This window comes from Dermacentor variabilis, chromosome 7 (genome assembly GCF_050947875.1).
Source record: "Dermacentor variabilis isolate Ectoservices chromosome 7, ASM5094787v1, whole genome shotgun sequence".
Classification (NCBI taxonomy): Eukaryota; Metazoa; Arthropoda; class Arachnida; order Ixodida; family Ixodidae; genus Dermacentor; species Dermacentor variabilis.
In genome coordinates this window covers 149,976,177-149,990,386 of record NC_134574.1, presented here as the reverse complement: position 1 = coordinate 149,990,386, position 14,210 = coordinate 149,976,177, and the positions used below count along the sequence as shown (strand labels likewise).

Genomic DNA, 14,210 nt, shown 5'->3' with positions numbered 1-14,210 from the left:
TTGCAGAATGGCGATGTATGAAATGGGGAACATAATATGTAGGAGTCGGGCTGACGTAGATTGGGAACACGAAAGCACAACTGGACAGCCGGGAGAATGCAACAGCGCAGAACGTATCAGCAGGGTTCCACTGTATTTGCACACCCCTAGTTGTTGCTCTAAAATCGTGGCACCAGGTTTCCCTGGCTCTTCTCACTTATCACATTCTTTGTGTCGTCGTTTCAGGCCATCTTCTCCATGAGCTCTACAAAACTCCCGCAAACAAAGTAAGTTTTTCTTTCTTTCCTGTCACAGTTTTCTTAGATACAAAGATGGCTTCCGGCAGGTATCGTGCTGCTCAAGTGTCACGCTGAATAAATTTGACATTAGTATGATAGTTTTATTTCGGTGTCTGCAATTGCACAAAAGAAGTTAGGCTAAAGGTGACTCAGCCTGATGGTCAAAGCTTAAAAGCGAGCACGTAACAATTTGTAGTTATCTCTCTCGCTCTCTCTCTCTCAGCTCAAGTGTTTGCTTTCTATCTTTTCCAGGACTGATGCCAGGGAATTCACAAGAGACAGCAGAAACATCATGAAGGTCACAAACCTTGGTATGTAGCACAGATTAGTGATTAGTTGTGGTATGGAGGGGTGTAGAGAAAATAATGACGTGAGAGGCGCACGCATGTGTGTGCTGTACTGCACATGTGTGCGTTCCTCCTGTGTGTCCTCCTGGTCTTATGTGCACTACGAAACTAGAACACATAGTTTGTATTCAGCAAGTCGTAAACAACAGCTCATTGGTGTCCTTGAAAAAGAAATTATAATAATGCAGCATTCTAAAGCCGATATGCAGTGAACAACAACAGTGTACCAGCTGACATTCTGCAGCTCTGTGCTTTTATTGGTGTCTCCTCGCTTGTTTTCTTGAAAGTGTGAAACAGTGAAGTTTTCATTGCCTATGTGTTGCAATGCTTGACAGAAGGTGGCAAAATCCGCTGCTCTGGTGATAATTGTGCATACTTATTGTTGGGAGCCCTGTTGCTTGCTTGGAGCTTTCTTATTTATTTTATTTTTCTGTTTTAAATTTGGTTCCTTCTGAATTTTCTGGGAACTGTTTCGTCTTCCAGAGTCTAGACGTGAAAAGCTCAAGACAGGGCGGGTCAACATCGTGTCTCTTCTCAACCAGCTGCCCGAGACTCGGCACGACCCTAGCTCTTTCACCGTCGACATTCCTCTCGTGACGGTATGTCCTTCTGGCTTTGTAAGCTTTATAGTTATTTTTCTTTTCTTGTAGGCCTCTCTGGCCTTGTCATATCTAAGTACCAATGTAAGTTGGCTCACTATAGGGCCAACACCATCCAGTGTTGCACCAGTGTAGGTCCAATTTGGGGGGGACATTGCCTTTTTTGTTATGTACTTTGCTTGTACATGGCAGCCAACACTACGAAGGCTAGAGAGACTAGTCTCACTGCTTGCAGTCCCAGCCTATGTATCACGTGGGAAAGAAAGACGCAGGTATGTGTCATGTAACAATAAGTCTCCGGCTATGGTGTTGCAAAATATGATGCTATATTACGTGGAAGGCATCATAGATTTGAACCTATTTACCATTGAACGAGTAGATGGGGGTGTTTCTACAACCAGTGGTCACTGTGCAGTGCTTGCGCTCGCAACCATGTTATAGTGCATCACATACTGAAAACACGAAAACGCACAAATATGTGATTTGACTTGACCTTGTGCCCGCAGGTTGCATTTGTAATATACACGAAGCCATTTCGTACAAGGTGTCGCAGATCAAAAACAGCTTCCCTGTGAAATCGCTGTGTGAACCACACTACTTATGTACTACTGTATCTACAGCGTTGCCTGCCGTGGCGAGACCCAATGATGCTCGATACAGAAGCAAGATTTACTAATACTGCTTCACTTATTATTGGCTTAATAACGAGCATCATTGGCTTGTACCATGCCTTCTAATGTCCTTGCGAGTATATTGCAGAAATTGTTATCTTGGGAGCTCTTGTAATGCATAGGACTTCAGTCAGGCTACACGTTAGATTTGGTCGTGCATTCTTGTTTCTAAGCCATAGCACCTAGTAACTGCAACATTGCTGCACTTTTTTTATTTTTGCAGCATTTTACTGGTTGCACTGCAGCAAGAAATTGTGACTGATCTCTTGTGTCTTACAAACATTTACTCCATTTTGCAGCCAACCTTGATGTGCTTTACGGTGTTTGGAATCCTGAGGGTCGGTGAGTGCCTCCCCGTCTTATTCGCAGTCCTTAACTTGTAATGGTAAATGTGATAGGTTCCGACAGTAACAAACAGTATTTCTTATCTGCTGTCAATCTTGTCTTAGCAGGACTTGCTCTTTGTTGAACTGCAGGTGCACATCAAAAGTGCAGCTCTGTCATGTTCGTTTAATCAGCCTAGAATTGCGTTAGAGAAGCCAACGTCCTGCTGTTATCAGTTAAGGAGTTTTATTTTTGTCACATATTCGCAGTGTTAAGGGGTGACTAGAGAAGAAAAGCTGCAAATTAATCCATGTGTAGCAGCTAAGAAAACTGACATTTCAAGAAGTGGCATCTAACTAGACCGTTTTAGGCAGACATAGTGGTCAGAGGCAAGATAGCGTCGTCGCCTGCAGATTGCACCCATGTCAGTTGATGTGTCATCGTTCACTTCGGGATATTTTTGTGCAGTGGCATAGTGTAGGGATCATGCGTGGGTAGATTACAATCTGGTTCAAATTAACTAGAGGTGAGGAGGTCAGGTAATGCATAGAGAAAATAACTAATGGCCTTTGACAGTGACAGAATGGTTACCAAGGCAGGGAAAACTAGGTTGGGAGAAGCGCAGAATTGGGTGAAGTTTGGAAATTGGAGGATGCAGACTGGGGTTCAGTTTGCGCTGGACGGGGAGGATTCAGAGACTCCTGAAAGAGGAATGTGTTCAGCAGTTAAGTTAACGATATGGTGATGACTCTTGGCTGTCAGTCTATGGGGCAGTGCTACTGTTTGATTTCAAAACAATCCGTGTGTTTGATGGTGACGTGGGTGTGTCCACTGCAAAGAGTTGCGATGCTTAATGTGCTGTCGGTTGCTATGCGGTACACATCGCTCCCTTGCCTAGATTATTTCAAAACAGGAAATGGCTGCTGTGCCTTTGTCACCCAGGGTTTAAAAGCACTCAAATTTGCATTGCTGTTATGGTGCTATCTCTCCTGTCACTGATTGTGTTTGCATTCTCTTTCTTTACTGTCTCTCCAGTGAGCAAAGGTCTCATCGTACCACCGGTAAAAAGTTTCACAAGGACCTTCTTCGTTGTTCCCCAGGGGGCAGGGTAAGTCATTAATGGGAAGAAGGAGCCGGGTTGCCTTTTGAACACACATTATTTTTATTTTTTTCTCTCTCAATCTATTACCTCATATTTAGGAGATGCTGGCACGTTTTAAGAGGAGAGTTGGGAGCTGGGGGGGGGGGGGGGGGGGGGGACAAATACACTAGTGGCAAACGCTGTGGTGTGCCGCACAATGCCCGCCCCGTCTAGACGGAATTTTATTTTCTTAGTTCTTCAAGATATGGATCTGGAAAGCGGTAGATAGTGTGAATTTAATGTTGTAATTTAAAATATGCATTGCATTTTTATTTATTTTATTTGGTTCTGATTTTGTGAAAACTTCCCTTAGCTCAATTTTTCGGAAAAGTTAGCAAAAAAAGTTGGTTCCTCAAAATTTGCTAACCAGGGTATCAGTGGCTCCTGCACAATTCAAGGAATCCAATCTTATTGTTATGTCTACCCTAGAACAAGAGTAGCAAGACTTGTAAGTTGACTCAGAAGAAAGTTTCTATGGAAGTCTTCTTTCCAGCAGTCGTAGTAAAAATAAAACTTAAGAAGTTGCATAGTGAAGCACACTACATCTCTCTGAGCCAGGTTTTTCCTTCTAAATCACAATCGTTCACATTTTACGGGAGTGTCTTGGGTATGGTAACAAATAGCTACCATCTGTGTGTATAAACAAGTGGGAACTGCAGATTTCATTTTATGACAGAAATTCACAGAGTGAAGGTGGCTGTTTATTCTAAAGTTGCACAAAAATTATTCAACGTTGGATTCACTTTTTTGCACTATTCAATTCCTATTCGATTCGGCCTCAAGAGTTATTTGCATACCTCTATTAGCTAGTAAACCATAACAAAGCTGACAGTTTCATTGGGAGAGATGTCTGATTGTTCTTGTGGACTTTACCTTCATCTTCAGCTTTAAAACAGCCTTCAAAGGACCTTCACAGTGTGTGCTCTTTTCGTTGCAGGTTTTCCATCATAAACGAGACACTCTTCGTCACGGGAGGGACTGAGGATCAGATCAGGGTGAGAGAGCTCTTTCGCACATTGTAGTCACTTCTGAGGGTATTAATATTAGAGTGCGAATATTCGTAAAGTTAGGATATTATCAAATAGTAGGTATATTTGTAATATTCATATTGGATTCGAAAAGTAGACATTCCATTGGATACAAATATTCAAATCAAAACAGATGTATTGCTGGCTGTGCGAGAGCAAAGACAGTTCTTAGCATTTGTTTTTACCTAACCTAAGATTATTGGGGTGATTTTGTGATAATTTCGTGCTACTAGAAATTCTGCCTGTAAAGTACACTTGGCCACTAAACGGCTAAATATTGCGGGAATGCCAGCTTCTCAGTAGCAAGGGGCACGGGTTCACAGATGGCAATGGTGCACTTCTTTTTTTTTTTTTTTTTTTGGTAGCACCACCCTCAATGTTAAGCTTATTGCTTGACAGCAAGTGCGGTGAGGGATGACTGGTCAACTGCCTCCATGTTTACGGGCATTTGATACGGTATAATAATGCGCAAGCTGGTAAAAACAGCTAGTGGGAATTACTAAGTTTTCCAAGTTAACACGAGCCAAATGCACAATGTTTTAGTATAACAACTTACTGGCCTAGTTTTTCAACATTGACAATGCAATTGCACTGTTCCATCATAACAAATTAAACCAACTTGCTTATTAATAAATGCATGTGCATATCATTATTTGATATTCGAAGCTAAGTATTCGTATCTGAAAATTTTGATATTCGCACACCCCTAATTATTGTTAACGTACATGTTTTTGAAGTTGTAGCAACTACAGCAAAACCTCGTTAATTCTGATTTCATGGGGCAGAAAGAAATGTCTGAATTGCCCAAATGTCGAATTATGAGGTTATCAAGAAAGCAACGTGTTTTTATTTACTCAATGAATTGGCATATCCTGTTTCTGTTTTGCACAAAAAGCAGTGTGGAAGCTGCAATTGTCATCTCGTGACTGATTAGCGCTCACAGCGGCAAAGGCCTCGCGACTTCCTTTGCAGCACGGCCGTGGCGATGATTATAGTAGCTGGTCACCAACAGATTGTCCGTCCGCCATAATGTAACCAGTGCTCTTCAGCCTCGACATCTTTGCATTGTGTAACAACAAAACTACCGTATTTACTCGCATAATGATTGCACTCTCATAATGATCGCACCCCGAACTTGCCACAGCCATATGTTGTGTGCCAAGTCTAGCTAATAATGATCGCAATTACCATCTGTCGAATGCTATGCGAACGACTCTTCAAGACAAACCAAGCGGTTTGCACCCACCAAAAATTCTTAAGCAGATGCCGATTTCATTACTTTCATCACATTCTGCACTTGCATGAAAAAAAAAAAGAAAGCTACAACCAAACTTGCCTTTATTATGTGTAGGCTTTATAATGGTTGTGTTCTACAACAACAACAAAAAAAAGCCGCCTTTCGATTCTTCTCGTCTGCACTCGTGGGCATGCAACAAATCGCGAGCGGCAACAGTAGTAGCCACGTTTACACTGACATGTTAGAAGTGTAGCCTATTCATACACAGACGCTTGTAACGCAGATAAGGTATTCGCCCACCCTTCACGTAAACATACCGTATTAGGATAGTAGTGAAGACAAATGTCGCAGTTTCAGCAGCACGCCCGCCATGTGTTTCTGTGTCACTGGCAGCTAAGCACGCCCATCTGTTTCTGTCCCCTCAAAGTGGACATGGCTACGTTATTGCCACAAACTTGCCGATATTAACTATATTATTCATTACGGATAATGGAAGAAACTGTTTCAATGCACGTAATGTAATCACGAGAAGAAAAAGAAATCACATTCAGCACGTTCGGCTTGCTCCTCCGGCCGCCATTTTTGTTTTGGTGTCCCGCACTGTTACAGCAGCAGCCTCCTGTTTGTTGACTTGTTGTCATCCCGCAGTAAACACAGGATGAAAAAAAAAATTTGCTTTTCGCGGGGAATTTAACCCGCATAATGATCAAACCCCTGAATTTGCGTCAATATCAATTTGACAAAAATGTGCGATCATTATGCAAGTAAATACGGTACTGTTCGCCGCCACCACTGTGGACAAAACCGCGGCCGCTATCGATGCGATCATTGATGGTGACTTTGCGCTGTTGAAGGCACGCGGCCGATGCACGCACACAGCCAAAACGAAACTCCCGTTTGATTCAAAAACTGCAGACAAAAGCGCGGTTGCTATCGATGCAATACAGACAGCGACTATGCGGTTGTGAAGACGCACCACGAACGAAACTGGGGTCTCTGTCAATGCAATCATGGATGGTGACTACGCAACTATGGAGGCATGCGGCCAACTCTTATGCACACAAACGGCAGGCACGGGGCGTTCTGGCGTTGCTATCATTCGTGTACAGTTTTTGCTGCTGACTAAGGCAGCGCGGTCTCTGCTGCTTCGTTTCGGTTGAACGCTGCTCATACTCTTTTTCCGTTGCACATTTGCAGCGCCCTGTGCTTGCAGATCTCCGAGTTTTGTCCGAAGCAATCGATGTGTGGCCAAATATATCCAATTTAACGATAGTTTGATTGCATTAATTAATGCATAAGCCTGGTGGGACCAGAGGATGAGTTCGAATTATCCGATGTTCTGAATTAACAAGGTCCACTAGAAGCGTGATTGTTTGCACTGATAATATAAGCAGACCAAACTAAGTGAGAAGAATAGTCTTTTATACCCGAAAGTATGTTGTATGTGTATCCTTGGTATCAGGTGCGATCTGCATAAACTATTGCTCACCACCACCCCCCCTTTCTTTTGGGGGGGTGGGTGTTGACGAGATTATGATCATCTTTATAAATTCTAATGTTCACAGGCTGGCAGGTGTGGTGTTGCAATAAGACTATGATAAGATTGTATCTAAAAAAAAAGTGCTGTGCATGTTTTTTTTTTTTTTTTGCACTCGCCTGTCACACAACAATCACAGCAATCATACGAATGTGGTGTGAATGGAAATTGTGCTGTAAGAACATGTGTTATAGTAATTTAAGGCACTCTGATACCTGCCAGTCTTTTTTTCTAGAGTTTAAAGGGTTTTGAACCTTTATTTAACTCAGCCAGAGAAAAAAAAAACAAGAAGATGCTGTATCATTACTCCTTCAGGCTGATGAATGATGGACAGTTGTTTACAGCGAACCTTCTGTGCTTCCGTCTCTGCAGGCGTACCCCACACCGGAAAATGAACCGCCGACACCTGCGCCCGTGCCAGCCCCTGCTGCAACGAACGAGCGGGACGGCCTAGTCGTGCAACTGTGTACCCAGACGCGGATGAACAGGGCCTTTGCGGAAAGGTCAGTTTTTGTTGCTGATGGTGGGGCAAGCAGTGGCGACAAGTTGCACAAGATGAAGTGCTGACACATGCAAGCTAACACAAATAATAAATTTCTTGCGTGCTGAACATTAAAAAAAATTGTCACGTACAAGTCCGGTTGAAAGGATATCCGGCATTCATGGTCGTGGCCTTAATGGTGCTTTTTAACACCCCCAGTATATTTAGTGCACATACAAAAATGCCTGCAAAAAGTTCATGACAGCATAACCAACTTGGTAGCATAAAGCGACATTAAATAGAAAGATGCCATGTATACTCGCATAATACAGTCGCTGACCTTTATTCAGACCTCACGGGGACTGCGGAAATGTCCGAATAAACAGGTGTCCGAAAAAGCAGATTAAGAAAAAAAAAATGAAATCCTTTATTTCCACGCACTTATTCGGGCTCGGCAGTAGGCTTGAAGAAATCGTTAGTGTGCTGTTGCACGCTGTTACATTTGCGCGCAATCAGATAAGCCTGAATCTCGGAGAGGTTCGTGGAAGCACAGTCGCTGCTTGTGCACGCTCCGCATGCGACGGCAGCGTAGCACATGGTGCGTCATCTTCCGACTCGGAGTCATCGTCCGGCGGTGCAGTAGCAACCTGACGAATGATCTCGCCGTCGTCGAGTTCTGCGCATGTCAGTACAGCAGTGTCAGCACCTGTGAAACTGTCAAATGAGACGGTGTCCGGAATCGCAATGCAACCACTGCGCAGGTCTCGGCAGAACATTTTCGGGAGCACATCGGAAGGCGACAAATCTTAGGCCTCCCGGCACCCGCTTGCCGGCATTCCCCAGCGCAGTCTGCGCGGGTACTGTCGGCGCCATTAGACACTTGACGCGATGTTTCCGTACGCCGCGTTGGATCACCGAAACCTCGACACAGCACACAAAGCAAACACCACCGTGCCGACACCAGTCGCACAAATGAAAAACGTGGCCTGCTCGCAGTGTCGTGCGCGAAAGAAACAAATCAGCTGCTGGATTGTCTTGACATGGCTTACTAAGCTGAAACCGGAACTGCTGTACGGCCACTCTATCGAACCAGGCAGAAATGATGATGATGAGCGGGGATTTCCAGTAGCGCCACCATAGAGAAACAAATTGCGCCACTTCGTGGGGCAGCAGGGAAGCTCCGTTCAAAACAAAAATGGCGTTCAGCAAGTCGAACTATGCGCCGGTCAGAGTCGGTGCATGGTGCCCTCGATCGAGTTGGCCCCAGGAGCGTCCGAAAAATCAGACGAGAGGTTGCAAGGTGTCCGAACTTTCGGCAGTTGTTATACATTATGGTCTATGGGGAGAATGGCGGTGCCGCGAAGCTGACCGTATAATCGGGCATGTCCGAATTTTTGGAGTCCGGAAAATCGGTCGGCGACTGTAAATGCACCTCCAACTTTGCTCTTGAAAATATGAATTTCTTTTTTCCTCGCATAACAATAACACCCACCACCTTGCGCAGTCCCATGATCAAACAGCCTTGCTCTAGTTTTTTTGAGTGACTAGAATCTTTTACTGTCACACGTGTTTAAAGCACAAGTCTTCTGACCTTCTTTCATCTTTCATGTAGGCCTAAATTAGTCTTTAAAATTGACCAAAATAGGTGACCTAATGGTTTGCTATATCTTTCGGCAAAACCTTCTGGCTTTCCTTCAAGTAACTTTTGTCCCCAAAAATCTTTTCTTTTCACCACAGGTGTCTGGAACAAAATGAGTGGAACTTACAGAAGGCAATCGCGGTGTTCACCGAACTCAGCGTAAGTTTCCACACGTCTCTTTCCTGGCTCAAAGTTTGCCACTGTGATGCAGATGATTGACTTGCTTGCTTAAAAGTGAGCCATTGATATAATGAAATATTGGGAATAACAAAGTAAATTTCTTTTTTTTTTTCTTGCTGATATCACAGGAAATAGCATTTATAGTGAATATCAGATCTAACGTAGGTTTTTTCCTGTCGTATGCTCAACTGTGTAATGCAATTGGCTCATAGAAGCAGTTATAAATATATAAAATATGATTGTGGCGAGTCATTGATTCCGTGTCATACCGCTATTTAATTAACTTTGTTCTGGCAGCTTTATTTTATTATTATTTGCTTTATTAAATTTTGTTTTCTACGAGTTGGCCACCAGTTTTCTTGCAAGAGATTTTTTGAAAATTTGCAATTAAAATAGCAAAGCATCACGTTACACATCTGCATCTGTGTTATTACATAGATTTACACATTGTGTGAAACAAGATGTATGTAATCCTTATGTACTATTTACCAATTTTCTGTAATTTTCATAGGGGTAATGGCCCTTAATTAATTTTTCTGCTTCTAGCACTAATAGGGTGTAACTTTCTGAAATGGAACAGACAACTAAAACAGCTCAGCAGTTGTCGAATGATATTATTCCTGCATATTATATGTAGTTGAATAGGGTAGTCAAAGTTGTGCCAAAGTTAAGCCTTTCTCAACAAATGTTTCACATCGTGCTTTTTCTTTTTCCAGGTTCGGGGAGCGATACCCCCGGAGGCATTTCAAAGCTGAGCGCGGCATCTTGGCCAACAGGGTTCCTCGTGATAAAGTGCAGGGGAGCCGCTGTTAATTTTCTGTAAATAGGTATTTTGTTTTAGTCATGTAAATAATAAGCCACCAAACGGTAACCATTTGTCACTCTTGTACATAAGATTAAGAAAAAAAAAAGAGCAGCTGCAAAACTGATCATGTGCCACAATAAATGCATCTCACCGAACACTGCCTTGTCATTGTCATCAATACTACTGAGCAATACTACTGAGCAATCCCTCACAGGTTGCCATTATCCCTCAAGAGAAAAGTTTATAACAGCTGTACCAGTACTCGCGTACGGGGCAGAAACCTGGAGGCTTACGAAAAGGGTTCTACTTAAATTGAGGACGACGCAACAAGCTATGGAAAGAAGAATGATAGGTGTAACGATAAGGGATAAGAAAAGAGCAGATTGGGTGAGCGAACTAACGCAAGTTAATATCTTAATCGAAATCAAGAAAAAGAAATGGGAATGGGCAGAACACGTAATGAGGAGGGAAGATAACCGATGGTCATTAAGAGTTACGGAATGGATTCCAAGGGAAGGGAAGCGTAGCAGAGGGAGGCAGAAAGTTAGGTGGGCGGATGAGATTAAGAAGTTTGCAGGGACAACATGACCACAATTAGTACATGACCGGGGTAGTTGGAGAAGCGTGGGAGAGGCCTTTGCCCTGCAGTGGGCGTAACCAGGCTGATGATGATGATGAATTGCAGACGATTGTTGGTACTGTGTATTGTCAGTCATTGTAGCTAAGGTGCAGCCAAACAGGTTAGTATTAAAGGAAAGCTTCATGCGGGCGCTCATATCTAATTATATGTTGGAAAGGAGAGATAATTTTTCTCACCTGCTGTTGTAGCATAGAGAGAGAGTGTGATTTTGAAGAGGGAGAGGCGCTTCTTTCTGCAGCCCTTTAGGGAGCGTGACTCAGTGCCTTAGGGAAGGAGAGGGGGACATAAAGTGGGGCCTTGGCAATGCGCTGTGAGGATCGAGGGCACGAGATCAAATCACCGGCCTCAGCGACTGCATTTCCGCAGGGGCGGAATACAAGCACGCCCACGTGCCAAGCATTGGGTGCACATTGTAGAACCCAGGTGATGAAAATTAATGTGAAGTTCACCAGTGCTGTGTGCGTCATAATCGTATCATGGTTCTGGCTTGTAAAACCCGGTAGTTCAGTATTTAAATTGCTTTTCTTGCCAAACACAGCACGGTTTTCATGAGGCTTGTAAGAGTTAAAATCTGCCGTATGTACTAGAATGTAGGTTGGCCCTGCATGTTAAACTTGGAGAAAAATTTCAAATGAGTTGCACACTAATATGACACAGTTGTACTTGCGGCGAAAAACTGTTACATCGCGAATTTTGTTATTTTGGGGGTTTAAAGGCGGCAGTAAAAATAATTCCGTAAATTTCCAAACATTTCTGGTGCACATTATTTCTTAAATTCCAGAATGTTCAAAAAGAATCTCCAGTATGCAACATTAACTCGGCAATAAAAATAAATATTACAATTCTGTACATTGTACCTAGCAGTGTTAAGTAGACAGACTTCATCTAATGTGCGCTGACCTGTCATAGATGCCTAATTTTTGAGCTGGACGTAGGGAACTAAAGACGAAGCCACAAAATTTCATATTTACAGAATTGCACTGCAACCTTAAGTTGCCAAGTATGAAAAGTATTTCTCTGTGCAGCATCATGAGTGTGCAGCAAAAGTGAATACAGTTATTTCTCCTTTTTTTTTTTAAATGGGTCAGCGAGCAGGGCCTGTCGCTTAAACGAAAGAACTAATATACCTAACAACCTCCCACGATTGACAGCACCGTGAGTTGTTATAACCTTATGTCGGTCCTTGTCTTACTACAATTACTCAGAATATTAGTATGACAGGTAAAGAGCTAAGTGTACAGGGTGTTTTTTTTTATAGTTGCACCAGTGGTGCGTCCGCGAGCACGCACTACGCGTATAGGCCATTATAGGTCGACCTAACAAAGTCCAATCGGCTCTCAGAAAAGCGCTGGTTTGGCATATACGGTACTTTCCCTGCACATATTTTCTTTACTTGCTATAACTATTCTTTTTTCTCCTACTCTAAAAATTTGTTACCACTCCTTGTAATGCCCTCGCGCCTTGGAAGTGTGCCAAGTAAATAAATGCCCATGTCTAACGAGCCTATAGTTCTTTACACCGTCAGCAGAACCAGGTCACCCGCCGTGGTTGCTTAGTGGCCATGGTGTTGTGCTGCTAAGCACGAGGTCACGGGATCGAATCCCTGCCACGGTGGCCACATTTCTATGGGGCCAAAATGCGGAAAGACCTATGTACCTTGATTTAGGTGCGTGTTAACCCCTACTGGTCAAAATTTCCGGAGTCCTCCACTACGGCGTGCCTCATAATTAGATCGTGGTTTTGGCACGTTAAACCCCATAATTTTTTAACGACCAGGTCTAATCGCTTCTCAAAAAAGCGCTGGTTCGGTGTGTACAGCACTTACGCTGCTAATGTTCCTGATGAGGTCGATTTACGCCATGAATAAAGGGACATGTGTAAATTAGTATTGCGGGAAAAAAAAGGTAAGCCTATAGCCCATTACACTCGACCCAACCAGGTCCAACCGTTCCTCTAAAAGTCGCTGTTTTGCAGAAAAGGCGAAGCATCAATTGCGGTAGCAAATTAACAGACAGCAATAGGAAATAAGGATAGTAGTTTTATCGGCCGTATAATCTTGGTAACAATCGTTTACTAACTGAATTAACGAGCGTGGTGTCGGCGCAGACGGGAAAAGATGAACACATCACACTCCACGACCGCGGACACTTGCTGTCAAAGCGCCAGCGTGAGCAAGCCTGGCAGCAGCGAGCGATGTCACCTTCGTAGTGTCCATCGCTTCAACACACACTGAGCAGCGTGACAAAACGCGTAAACGTATGAGCTGTCTGCAGATCGCTTTCAATATACGGCGCGCGCGACCTCGCCAAGTACACCGTTGCTCCCTCCCGCTCTGCCTCCCCGCTATCCTCCATTTCGCGCGCCTTTATTGAGCCAGTATCGTCAGTTCTCCTTGCGCCCGGTGCGAAATACGCAGTTGCTGCCGGAGCGCAACGCCGCCATCCCCCTCCCATCCCCCCACGGCTTTTACCGCAACGGAAGACGGCGCGCCTGCTCTCCGCTTTCCTTCCTCGCGCGCGCCTGATTGAGCCACGATCGTCGGCTCCCATCTCGTGCTATGTTGCATATGCAGCATACCGCGCGTGGCGACGGCTGTGGCAAAAAATTCGCCTAGACTATCCATATAATTGCTATCGCAATAAAAGGCGTTGCTTCCGCGTGCACATCACTTTCTGTGCTTTTTTGACTTTTGAGGAAAAAAGGTGACCATGACTCATTATACTGTCGGCACAACTAGATCCAATTACTTACCTGAAAAGCACTGGTTCCGCGTGTACAATACTTCCCATTTAATGACTGCGCGTACACCGATTTGTCAGTGAATAAATAATTACGGGCAAATTCGCCTTTGCGGACAAAAGGTTAGCCTGTAGGCCATTATACTGTCGGCAAAAGCAGGGCTATTTACTTTTCTGAAAAGCACTGCTTCCGATTGTACAGCACTTCCTGTTTAATACCCATGCATACGCCGATTTACGCGATGAATAAATGATTGTGCGCAAATTTGCTTTTGCATAGGAAAGGTTAGCCTATAGCCCATTATACTGTCGGCACAACCAGTGCCAATTTACTGAAAATCACTGGGTCCGCTTGTACAGCGCTTCCCGCTTAGTGCCCGTGCATACGCTGATTTACGAGATGAATAAATAATTACGCGCAAATTGGCTTTTGCTGAACAAATGTAAGCCTATAGCCCATTATACTGTCGGCGAAACCAGCTCCAATAACTTCGCTCAAAAGCACTGGTTCCGCTTGTACAGCACTTCCCGTTTAATGCCCGTGCATACGCTGATTTACGATATG

The 14,210-nt window shown here is 43.9% G+C and overlaps 1 protein-coding gene across 1 annotated transcript in view; it reads left to right on the top strand.

Annotated features, from left to right (window-relative positions):
• The window catches only part of LOC142588159 (nuclear RNA export factor 1-like), a 40,409-nt gene extending 29,985 nt beyond the window's left edge, over window positions 1-10,424 (top strand). The window contains exons 16-24 of the mRNA XM_075699659.1: window positions 226-266; window positions 531-589; window positions 1,109-1,224; window positions 2,195-2,237; window positions 3,255-3,327; window positions 4,298-4,355; window positions 7,535-7,665; window positions 9,381-9,441; window positions 10,179-10,424. Coding sequence (XP_075555774.1) covers window positions 226-266; window positions 531-589; window positions 1,109-1,224; window positions 2,195-2,237; window positions 3,255-3,327; window positions 4,298-4,355; window positions 7,535-7,665; window positions 9,381-9,441; window positions 10,179-10,217 — 621 coding nt within the window. The 3' untranslated portion in view covers window positions 10,218-10,424. The remainder of the gene's footprint in view (window positions 1-225; window positions 267-530; window positions 590-1,108; window positions 1,225-2,194; window positions 2,238-3,254; window positions 3,328-4,297; window positions 4,356-7,534; window positions 7,666-9,380; window positions 9,442-10,178) is intronic.
• Window positions 10,425-14,210: the final 3,786 nt, after the last annotated feature.